Below are 12,514 nucleotides of genomic sequence, written 5' to 3' on the forward strand. Positions count from 1 at the left end.
ATTTATCTAAGAAAAGCAAACACATTTTGCCATGTTCTGCTCCCACTTCAATTTTTTATAGGCTCAAGCTCCATCTGAGAGGACAAATCACCCAGCAGAATAATCACAAATACATATTTTCAACTCTAAAAACCAATCTGATAACTTCATCCAGTCTTATCTTCCCGATCTGGCTGACCCAAGTTACTGGTATATGAAGAGTGAATGGGAGAGAAAAACAGATTTTATAAAAGTATTTTTGGATTTTGTTTAAAAAAATTTTAAAGCTAGAAATGTGCGTCCTTTAGGGGATGAGAATCAGTATTGAGGCTTCTGAGTGAATATAGGAGGCCATGCAAATATCTGGTTTCATAAACTGGACAGTGTATCCCAGTCCTTTGGAATCAAAATCCCCATGTGACAAGCAGAGGGCATGCATGGTCAGCAGAGCTGACTGAGGTGCTTGGGAGGCCGGACAGAGCGGGTTGAAATTAAAAAGGCCAGGAGGCACCTCCTCCTCTTTGCTGGCCGTTTCCTTGCCTCTTGATTCTGGCCCGAAAAGAATGAACTCCAAACAACAGCTCTAGTATGTTGGAAAATATCAAGGTGGTGCTTGTTTTAATCCTAAAATTTTATTTTAAAAAATTCACAGGAAAAAGAAAAAAGGTGTTTTGTGGAATGGTGAGAGTACCGTAATTTTTAAAAGGAGTTTTGTGTCTCTATTGGCTTTGTATTTCAAAAGGGTCAGCTAAAGGATGGGGGTAGCTGAGGTAAAAATGGTGTTCTAATCAAAGCCAAATTCCAGGACGGATGTTCTGTCTCACGCAGCTGTGGCTAAGAACAGAGTGGTCAGCTACTCCCATAATCCAGCTCTCTGACTTCTTGTTCTAGCTCACTTACACGCCCAGGGGCTTTCTAACACTCTCATACCCTGGGCTTCCTGTCATTATTGCCTCCTTGGCTGATCAGCCTGCTCATCCCAGTCATTTTGCCTTTTGTTGAGTCCAAACTTTCCTCTTCCCCAACCTTAGCTGCCTCTGCCAGGTTCAGTAGATCAGCTCCTCCCTGTGCCCTCCCTATCCAATCCACCAACTGGCCTTCCAAAACTCGGAGTTTTATTTGGTTCTTCAATAAAACATCATGACTTCTTTTTAAAATATGGTTGGCTGCTTCTGTGGCTCCCTCCTGCTTTGAAGAATCAGTCCCAAACTCCTGGTTTGTCCTGCACAAAGGACTGTGTCTCCCCAGTACTGTTCCGTAGGCTTCCTGCCCTGCTTCTCTGCCCATATTCTCAGGATGCTCAGAAAAACACCAGGATCTGTGTCTCCCTCACAGATGCCTGAAGTTCTGCATTCTTCCTAAAATTCCCTGCTGACGAATTTCAGCCCAAGTTTGTTTTCCTTTCGCTGACTTTTGAGAACGTGCCTTGTAACTGCTTATTTATGTATAGCATTCTTTTGTAAGTCTTCCTCCATATGCGAGTTCTAACCCTCCAATCAGAGTATGGCTCAGAAACAGAAGTTTCTCCTTCTAGATCCAAACAGTGTTCAGTTCTCCATTGTTTGTACCACGTGGTAGGCATGGGGTACTAGGTCATGAAAACCGGGTCATGTGACCTGCTGACTTGGCTTGAAAGCTTTTCCTGAACTCCTGGGCAATAAACCTCTGCGGGCTTCTCAGGAATAGAAAGGGACTACTATGTGGTCATTTCTTATTAGTATCATGTATGAACTGTTTCCCATCTGGAAAGACAGGCAGCATGTATTTCAGAAGGTTGATTTAAGGATAGGTTTCAAATGTGTTACTTAAGGTAAAATTTGGGGCTTCCAAATCTCTAGCTCTTGAAGTCTCATGGACTCTCTCTCTCTCTCTCTCTCTCTCTCTTTTCTTTTAACTGATGTATGTTAACAATGATTAATTAGTTGAAGGTTGCTCTGATCTAATCATAGAAATTTCATAACTTGTTGTAACACTCAAGTATTTATTTTGCCTCTCATTTTATTTACCTTGGCTTGATGATGTTAGTATTCAGCCCTGCTTATCAGGAAGTTCCTATGTCTCCTTTAAACAGCTTTCATTTTTTAGTATAAGTTATGTTCCTTTGTGGTGTGCGATACTGGGGATTAAACACAAAGTTTTCACTGTGCTAATTTCCCATTCTTTTTTAAAATTAATTCTTTTTTTTGAGACAGAATTTTGCTAAAGCACTAAGTTGGATAGCCTGGGCTCAAATTATGCTTCTCCTGCCTCAGCCTCCCAGAGAGCTGGCACTATGGGTGTGCTCTGCCACATCTGACCAGTTTTGTCCCATTTTGAGGAGCAAAGATCATCAGTGCAAATCAGCATTCTGAGTTTTGCCCCCCTCAAAAAAGAAACACACAAAAAACCTCAAGGGATCAAAGAGAAGACAAAAAGGCACAACTGCAGGATTGGTGGCAGAAGTACAGAGCCAGCTACAGAGCAGTGCTGGGAAGGAGGAGAGAACTCTGCCTCATGAGGAAGTAAACCTAAGATTCTCTCCCTGGAGGAAGGAGCGCAGCCAGGTGCCTACAGCCCTGAGCACTGAGCTTGGCTCTCAGTTCTGCCTCACGCTCTCTGTGACCTGGGCTCATCCCTTGTGCATGGCTTTCATTTTGACTTCTGCCAAAGAGAAATTAAAATAGTGCCTAACCACACTGTGGCCACAAGGAACCCACCTGCCAGGTGGCAAGCGTACGTGGTGTCGGCTGCTAGAGAGAGAAGATGGGAAGGGAAGCTCTGATGGAGAGGTGCAGCCAGGAGGGTGGCTCGTGGGATGCCTGTGTCCTCACTGAGACCCAGGTGGGCGAGCAGTGGATCCAGAAATGGGTCATTTGCCACCTCGCATGTTATCCTTCCTTGGCAGGCTAGAAGAGAGCTCTGCCTCAGCCCAGCCACTGTCCTCCCCACAGTAGCTGACTGGCAAGCTGGGCAGTCAGGACGTACAGTCAACAGAGCAGCAAGCCCTACACCACAGAGGCCCAGAACCTGGGCGTGGAGAGCAGGACAGCCCCAGTGCTCCTGTTGGTGAAGCCCTCCAGGTTCCTCCTCCTGCACCAGCCCTCACCCCAGGGAATGCAAGCCAGGGACCTGTCAGGTCAGCCGCAGCAATGCTGTGTGCAGAGTTCATTGGCTTTGCTGAGGTTTCCCCTTGTTAAAAATAAACATCCTTCTGAAACACTGTAAGGTTGGTGCCACATAACTGGGCTCTCCAGGAGAGATGAGTGACTGGAGTCCGAGCTTCAGGAGCAGAAACTTTGGTATCCGCTCACTTCTGTGTGACCTTAACTTCTCTGTGCCTCAGTTTACTCACTGATAGTGCTGAAGAGCCTGGATCCTCCCCTCGCCCCAGCACTGAGGTGCTCACTCCCCACCTCCCAGGAGAAGGGGCCTTGGCTTCCTATGACTCACAGATAGTGACCCTTCCTAGACCTGCACCCAGCAGGAGGAAGCTGCTTCCCCAAGGCTCTGGTCCCGCCCAGCTGCCTGACCTGAGTACAAAGGCCTCACTCCAGGGCAGCTCTGTAGGGCCTGGCAGCTCCTCTGCCTCTGCCCGCCCTCCTCCAGCCTGCTCCTTCCACCCACTCCAGAGCCAGAGAACATGGGGAGCTCCCTGCAGACACAGGAGCAATCTCCCCTTCTGCTTCCAGGGCCCCCGGCCTTCACCGTGTCCTCAGTAAGGGTCCAGAAGATCCCTTTCCCTTCTCTGCCTCCTGTCTCTTCCTCCTCCTCCTCCACTTTGTTTCCTTACTCCTAATAACAGCATATCAGGGTAGAGCCAGTCCCGGCTGGGTTAGGCCCAGTTCCATTTTGGCTGCCCACGATGTGGGCTGGGTTCTGACTGGTCTGAGCCGCTGCAGAGGAGCCCCCAGCCCTCCTGTGACCTCCTCCATCCCAACACCTCCTGCCACTGTCCTCCAGCCATTCTCCTCAGCCACACACCAACCAAACATTCCTATTCGTCTCTCTGGATCAACCCACCATCCCCCCCCCCGATTATAAACAGTGTGATCTCTTTCAGGGAATTTTTTTTGTTAGTCCATGTTTGCAGTGGAGTTGGCACATGACACACTGTAATTCCTTTTTTCATCTCATTTTTTCCTTTTCCTTCCCCCTCCCTGCATCTCCTGTTCTCCTCCCCATTATTCCAGGTGTGTTCTTCATGATTTCTTCACCCATGGTTCTTCATCTCATTCCTTTATCCCCGCCTTTTCCTTCAGCGGAGGTCACAGGAGTTACGCCTGGAATAGTATAGCGCACATCAGAACAGACAGACCTGGCAGCCGAAAGCTCCCTGCCACCTGCACCAGACAGCAACACCGTCTTGACCATTGTGAGAGAAAGTGTTCGTTCCCTGCTTGCTCCTGTATTCTGGGCTAGTCTTTCACCCGGGGGTTTCATCATTCTGAAGCAGAGGAATAAGAAAGTCCCGGCCTGGCTGAGTCAGACACAGAATCTCCAACGGGGCGCTGTTGGGTTATTTGACTCACCCAACAGGCACTGTAACATCTTGCTCAGGGAACTTGTGGAATCTCCCCCTCTAGAATCATTTTTTAATGGAAGAAATTCTCATTTCCTGAGGTAGTTTATAAGGGCTCTGGCATTAAGGTAAGGCAATAAGGGCAATGATTTAGAGAGGCTCAATTTCTATGATTTTAAGATGTTTATGGATTTGTGAAGACGCGGGGATATAAAAACTATCCCTTAGCTACCGTTTCTTAAATTGCACTAGTTATAAAAAATGTAAATTCAGCTGTCACTGGCAGTAAGTTTGTCAGCTAGCAACTGGGATGAAAGATAGCTAACAAATTTAGAACAGCAGCGTTTCGGGGAAAGGCACTGAATCCACACTGGGGCAGAATCAGGAAGGACCTATACACAGCATGAGCACAAGAACTACAGCTCTGAAGTGAACTCTGAACAAGAGGACAGGGGATGTCTGCTCTCCTGGGAAACGCCAGTAATTTTGTTACAAGATTCTTAGGAGAAGACCAGTTGTTGCTATTCTATTTTGATGTTACTGTGTACTTTGCTAGGGTTGCCATAACAGAGAACCCACAGGCACCAACCAGCTAAGCACCAGAAATCTACTGCCTTGGAGCTCAGAGGCTGGAATCTGAGACCAAGGGGCCACTTGGGCTGGTTCCTTTCTCCATGGCTCGTGGGTGCCCACCTTTCCTTGTATTCTCTTGTGGTCCTACCCTCTGTGTGTATGTCTATGTCTTAATCTCCTCTTATAAGGACAAAAGCCATGTTGCCTTAGAACCTACCCATATTAATTAGCTTGATCATTTCTTTAAAGACTTGATCTCCAAATACAGGGAGGTTCTGAGCTTCAACAGGTATTAGGTATTAGGCTTCGGCATGTAAATTTGTGGGGGGTGCACAATTGAGCCCACAGCAACTGACATTTCCTTCCTAGATTGTTCCTTCTGTGCATGTTTTGTAAACACTGCCTTGCATTGTCTTTGGAGGGAAAGCAGGCCAGAGTTTGGCCAAATTGTCCTTGACCACAGCCGTCTCCCACCACCAAAGTGGCTTCCTCTTAGAGTCCCTGGCATGTCACCCTCCTTAACCTCTAGATCTGCTCTGTGCTCCTTTTCATCCCAGACCTTGTCTATGACCTTCTGGCAAAACCCTAGCGGCTCCCTCCTGGGTGCTGGTGTGGAGGCTCCCCGGAGTGTTCTTGTTGACACCGAGGCCAGCAGGCCAGTGCTGGGTAAGATCAGAGGCAGCCAGGCCGCCCTACAGTTGGCATCTGCAGATGCCAGGGTGGCATGTGCCTGCCAGACAGTAAGGAGGGAGAAGGGGCCGAGGGGGAGACGTGATTGGCGATTCTGCAGGGGGGAGCCCAACTTTATCGATGGAGAAATCCCCGAGGAGCTGAGTAATGTCGTTTCCCTAATCCAGTTTCCACATTCTGTGATGGGGCAGAGCGACAGAAAGCATGAGCTTGACTCACAGTGACTCTGAGAAGCTCTGGCATAAGGACAGCAGGTCACGTGGACTTCACATGCCAGGTGGGGCGGCCTCTCTCGCAAAGAGGGAAGACCTGGCAGGCTCTCGGTGTGTGATTAATTGCTGTGCTCATGGAACAACACCGGCGTTTTCACCTGGGGCCCAGGCCCCATGCCTGCTCGTCCTGACGACAGCAGTGACCTCTGTTGCCCAGGCAGCTGGCAGGAAAATCCACGTGAGGTGAGACCTGCCAGGGTGTGGGGAGGGCAGGAGGCAAAGGAGGCATACTTGTGCAGGTGACTTTTTGTCCCAGTCCTAGGGAATGGATGTCAAAAGCACCAGCGGAATGACAAGTACTAGAGTGGCAAGCCCTGCGTGGCATAAAAACTGTCACCCGGTCCCTCGCACAAACCTCTCCTGGTGAAAAGCTTTGTCTCCCCTTGGGCATCACAGGGTTCTTGTCCAGATCTGATTTCTACCACCCAATCCCTCTCCACCCCTTGGCAGCTCCCCTTCTGTGCCTGAGATGAGGGCATGTCCCCCATCCCTATCCCTACGGGGATTCAACTCCCCAGACCCCTTAGCCCAGCTCTCTGGAAACCACCTGATAGGAATTTCCAGGCAGAAGTTCCTCTAGGCAGGAGCTTCTCAACTTTAGCTGCCCAGAATGAGAATCATTTGGAAGGATTTAAAAAATCCTGGTGCTTACTCGGTACCCCAAGACAATGGTACCCTCTGGGACCCTCTGGGGCTAGAAATCAAGCATCAGTATTTCTTAAAAGTTGTTTTTAATTCTTCCGCCTGGGTGTATTGTCTCTCTTCTTACACAGTGCTTTTAGTCAGATGTTCTTAGAAATTGGATAATTTTCTTTTTTAAAGTCTGGCTCAAAGGGCTGGGGATGTAGCTCAGTGGTTCCGCCACCTGCCTCACCAGTGCAAGGACCCGAGTTCAATCTCTTTTTTTAAGGAAAAAAAAAAAAAAAAAAAAAAAAAAAAAGAATTAAAAGCTCAGTGCCTGGCACATAACATGTGATGTTAGTTATTAGAGTTTTGAGCAGTCAGCAAGGATTTTGAATGATAAAGTTATGTCTAATACATTGGTCCTAGAACTTTAGCCTACATAGGGACACCTGAAGAGTTTGCTTAAAAACCACCTCTTGTACCCTTTTCCTGAGATTATGATTCCATAGTCTAGAGTGGGGTGCAAGTACCTGGGTGCTGGGGGACTGGGAACCCAGCTGGGGTAGAGACTGCATCCATCTCTGTTCCAGAACCTGCTGGCTAAGAGCGAAGTCCAGGCCGCCCCTCATTTACTTTCAGCAATTAGGATAGGTTCTGATGTGAGCTTCACTCAAAACCAACCCATCTTCATATGAGGTGGTTCACTGGGCCTTAAGTTGGAAGCCAGGAGATTATGAAAAACACTAAGACTGGGCAGTTTTCCCTTCCAAGCCATATTGCAGGTTGAGCATCCCAAGTGCGAAAGTTTGACATTTAAAATACTTCAAAATCAAAACTTTTTGAGCCCCAGTGTGATGTCCAAGTGGGAAATCCTACATAGTGAAACTCAGTTTCCTCCACAAAATTATTTTAAAATGTTGTACAAAATTGCACTCTTATTTGTATAAGAATGATGGCACATGGAACATAAGTGAATTTTGTATCTATACTTAACCTCCCACCCCCAAGATGTTTTATTGTGTAGATGCAGATATTTCAAAATCTGTAAAAATTCAAGCTTTGAAATACTTCTTGTGGTCCAGAGCATTCTGGACAAGGGACACTAAACTGCACTCCTTTGAAAAGCCTCTGCTTCTCTTCTGCCTTGCCTTGGGGACCTCACAGTATTCGGGAGCTCAGGAGAACCCATGGCTCAGCTGTTCCATTCTTTGGACTCCACATGTTAGCACAGTGCTCTGCTCTAACCCTGAGTCTGGACTCCTAGGGAGACTTCAGCCCTAGGTCTTCGCCTTAGTCTTCTCCCTAGGAAGCCACCTGACCCTTTCCACCACCATACCTGGCCGTTTGGTTTCAGCTGTTTCGTTTTTCCCACTTCTGTGCAGCCAAAGTATTTTTATCTCATTACAGCCTCCTTTTTAGCTGACTCTTTATTTTGTTTCCATTTTAGCTCAAGTCCATTACACTAAATACTGTACACATTATTATCCCCTAAGCAAATTTCCTCAATCAGTTTGAGCGAGCAAGGGCAGGGCCCAATGAGCTGGAAGGCCAGGCTCTCAACCAGAACAATCCTGCAGCCCCCTCCTTCTTGAATCAACATTGCTCCCAGAGGGATGGGGTTTTACATCAATGAAAAGTGTATTAATTAAAGCAAGTGAAAATGCTCTCATTTGTTGTAATGAATTTAGCTCTTGCAGGCCATTTTCTTTGGGGTCGCCTGTCTGGATGATGTGCTGAAAAGAATCAAAGGGAGGAAAGACATCAGGTTCATCACTGCCTTCAGAGACCTGCTTTTTGCCACCCTGGCTTTTCCTATCTGCACTGTAAGTTACTAAGACATATGTCCGATAGAATAGACATGTACAAATGGGTGGTCAGCTCTCTGGGGCGTTAAGACTGTTTGGGATTCCATTACTGTAACCTGAGCAGCTGCATTTGCTTAAATGTTCCATCTGAGGACTGCACCTTGTTGTCCAGTGTCTTGGGGAAACAGGCTACATTACCAATCAGCTTAATCATGCAGTTTTGTATCTTTGGGAAGGCTTGGTACAAATAATTTATTGCTGTCTAAAGGGGAAGTCTGAAGGACCCTTCTTAATAAAATAGTTGACCCTTCATATCTTTGGGTTTCACATTCACTAATTCAACCAAATTTGGGTCAAAAAATATTCAAATAAATATTTAAAATCATCATAATAACAATATTTTTTCTCTCATTGAGTTTATTGGTACATTTTAGGTATACAGTACAGTTACATTCATTATTGGGATCTTGTACCTTTACATGACAGGTCTTGGTTCTCATTTTTTCCCCTTGTCCCTCCCCTCCCTTCACTCCCTCCTCCCCTCCCCATTTACAAACATTTTATTTCCATTTTTTCATTTTCTCCTATTTTTTTCCTTTCCCTTATCACCTGTCCCCTACCCTTCCCACTTTCCCTACACTTTTAGCCCTTTTCTTCCTATTTCACATTGTTAATTATCTCATTAGGGTCTTATGTATTATTACAGTTTTTCACACCAGAGAAACTAGTTGGTATTTACATGTGTGACTTATTTATTTCACTTAGGAGTATATCCTCAATATGTATCCATTTTCTTATGAATAAATCTAATTTCTCATTCTTTATAGCTGAGTAGTATTCCATTTTATTGAAAAACCACATCTCCTTTATCCAGATAATAACAATATTTTAAAACCAATACATTCTATGGACTCTATAACACTTGCATTGCACTAGGTATTGAAAGTAATCCAAGGACAGATTAAACTACAGAAGGATTTGCACAGTTTATACACAAGTGCTAGGCCACTTTACACAAGACTTGGGCATCTATGGATTTGGTACCATTGGGGAACCATCCATGGACACTGAGGGGCTGGACCACTGAGATACCGCTGATTCCACCAGAGTGATGAGACTGGAGAGCCAGAAGGAGGAGATGGCTTATTTTCCCTTTACACATCTTGCGTCCCTTGTTACAATAAGTTTATGTTACAAATGGAAAACATCAAATAAGAAAATAAAATGAATAAAAGATGGCTTAGTGTAGGGAACTTGGTAGGCACCTCAACTCATTGTGCTGGATGGAATGGTCATTAGGAAAAGCAAGCCATATTCAAGGGACAGGACGCTGGCTTGCTGATGCCACCCACATTTCTATGCCATTGTTTATGTCTCTCTTCACTGGCTGGAGTGGAATCCAACTGAGATCAAGTATGCCAGCTGCCCAGCAGGGCCTATGATTACCGCTACCTTTGTACACCTGTCATTGTCCTGCTGCCTATAACCCTGGAACTTCAAAACTAGATGCGAAACAAGCTTCTCCAAACACTACTGAGTTCTCACCTGACAGAGCTAGGACTGGCACTCCAGGTTTGCTTTGCAAAAGACCTCTACTCCCATTCCCTTAAAGATTGTTTCCAAACGTCCAGAGATTAAGTTTATCCAACTAACAATGAAGCTCATTCATTTTTTAAGGTTAGGAATTAAGCCTATGAAATTTCAGAAGATAGGAAAATCACAAGATGAATACCCAGCTCCCCGCAGTCTGGGCACTGACTTTGTGACACAGAGGACAGGGGCTCTGACAACACATCCCAGGAGGACAAGAAATGGAGATGCATGAAACTTCTGAGAGGGCCGGGGATTCAGCTCAGTGGTTCCATCTCCTGCCTTGCAAGCACAAGGACCTGAGTTCGAACCCCAGTACCAAAAAAAAGGAACTTCTGAGCAAGGGAGAGATGGGCTCTTGGTGAACTGGCTTGTGACCTGTCCCAGGAGTTTGACACCTCTCATTCCCTTTCCCAGTCTTCCTGCTGTTCCTTTCTATGCCTCCGTGTGTGTGGCTGACTAGACCTAGGACCTTTCCCTGAGCTACATCTGCAGCCCTTTTAATTCTTATTTTGAGATGGGGTCTCATGATGTTGCTAAGTTGCCAGGCTAGGCTTGAACCTGCCTCCCTCCTCCATCAGCCTCCTAGAGTGCTGGAATACAGGTGTGTGTCACCAGAGCAGGCTGCCACACCTATTTAAAGTGGGCAATGAACTTAGGAGAATGGAGCCATTCCATGTGCCCTATCTTGGCGCTCTTGCATAAGCTTAGAGAAGAACTTACTGGTTACAATACAGGACTAATGTCTGTGCATCTGTTTCTCCCTATCTTCTCTCCCTGTCATGCTGAAAAATAACTGACCCCTAACTCACTGACACATTGAGATATCCCCAGAGAGTACAGCTAGAGCAATCCTACAATAAACATCATCTCCCCCTTCATTTTACATTCCCATGCTGTGAATGAGTCTAAGATATGAAAGCAGGGATCTCTTTTTATTTTGCTGTCTTTCCTCGATTGGCTTAGAGAATTCTGGTTGAAAACCAACTTAACAGTCCTGTTTTTGTGCTTTTCCTTCCAGTTTGTATTTTTGGCATTCTGGACCATATTTCTCTACGACCGAGAGCTTATTTACCCCAAGGTCCTGGACGGCATGTTTCCAGGGTGGCTGAATCACGCAATGGTGAGTGAAGGGAAAAGTCAGTGCCGGCAGCCTCGGGTACCGAGAAGCCCAGCTTCCCACCCGCCAGCATCCGGGTCACACTTGCCCCTGGACTCTGTCACTGCTGAGAGCTCCCTGAGGGCATGGCAGGGCGTCCTGTGTGACAGGGCAGAGGTGAGGTCCGCACAGGACTGTCACCTTGCTTAAGAAGTCGTTAAACACTCCGGAGGGCAGGGAGCTTTTTGCAGCTTCGGTCCTGAGAGAGAAGCACCTTCCACAAATAGCACGGACACCAGGAGATTACTACGTAGGAACCGAGTTAAAGCAAGTGTTGCACACAGTTCGCCCCAGCAGTGGCTCCCTCACTAGTTCTTCAGGGTTGAGCTTCACAAATGGGATGCTTATTTACATATTTCCGCGAATATATTGCTATTTGGTTTTCATTTTTATTCATTCGCATCTTCTTGAGGGGTTAAGTGCTCTGTTTCCCTGAAGATAAGACCTGACTGGGAAATAATCAGTACTGAAAACTAAAGATCAGAAATGCCAGCCCCAATCAGCTATCCTTGCCTCGTCTGCCTCACAGCGCGGCCGCCGAGCAAGAGAATACTGAGGTATAATCCTCTGCCTGACACTGGCCACCACCATGGTAACATCCGGCTAGGGCTTATTTTCCACTTAGGTCTTCTTTTCAGGGAAACATGGTAGCAAACAGCATCCGTTCTGAGGTGTGCACACCACTAGAACTTGGGGTGGGGGCAGTAACGGTAGCCCGGATGTGCAGGTGGCGCTGCGGGTTCCCATCGGAGGACTAAGCCTGAATCCTGGGTGTTTTATGCACAAGGTGGTCATTCTGAATCCTATCTTAGCTTCACAGTACTCACAAGTGTGTTTCCTCGTTGGTCAGGAGTTTATAAAGCAGTCTCAATTCTTGGAAGCAAATTAACTGTTTTAATTTGGGGGGAAATCACCAGTCATAGCGTATCAAGGCTCCAAGTTCACTCACAGGCTTTCTTCTGGCCCTGAACCCTTCCACTGTCTCAAAACGCTCATGGTGGTCAATTTGGAAAAGCAACTCAATCTACTAACACTGCTCCCCACCCCTGTGTGTCCTGGGAAAAAAGCCTTACTTTCAATTAAATATTTGCTCCGTGAAATACTGGTTATTGACTAATAGGCCACAGTTGTGATCCCATTTAATGTTCAAGACCAGAACCTATGATTTAAACAAGCCCCTCCTGGGCCAAGGATGTAGCTCAGTCACACAGCACCTGCCTGGCAAGCACCCAGTCCTGAGTGTGATTCCTGGAACCAAAAATAAATAAACAAATGAATAAATAAGTAAATAAGCCCCACCTTTCAGAAGCCCCTCCTACCAGCC

At 46.4% G+C, this 12,514-nt stretch overlaps 1 protein-coding gene across 4 annotated transcripts in view; it reads left to right on the top strand.

Moving 5' to 3' along the window:
• Positions 1-12,514, top strand: part of Adtrp (androgen dependent TFPI regulating protein) — a 78,520-nt gene that overhangs the window by 18,120 nt on the left and 47,886 nt on the right. For 3 of the 4 annotated variants that reach the window (XM_010622864.3, XM_010622862.1, XM_010622863.2), the window contains exons 3-4: positions 8,325-8,459; positions 11,053-11,154. In XM_010622864.3, coding sequence (XP_010621166.1) covers positions 8,325-8,459; positions 11,053-11,154 — 237 coding nt within the window. The remainder of the gene's footprint in view (positions 1-8,324; positions 8,460-11,052; positions 11,155-12,514) is intronic. The other variant, XM_010622865.1, reaches the window with a different exon arrangement.

This window comes from Fukomys damarensis, unplaced genomic scaffold, assembly GCF_012274545.1.
Source record: "Fukomys damarensis isolate Sample0158 unplaced genomic scaffold, DMR_v1.0_HiC HiC_scaffold_10, whole genome shotgun sequence".
NCBI classification, from domain to species: Eukaryota; Metazoa; Chordata; class Mammalia; order Rodentia; family Bathyergidae; genus Fukomys; species Fukomys damarensis.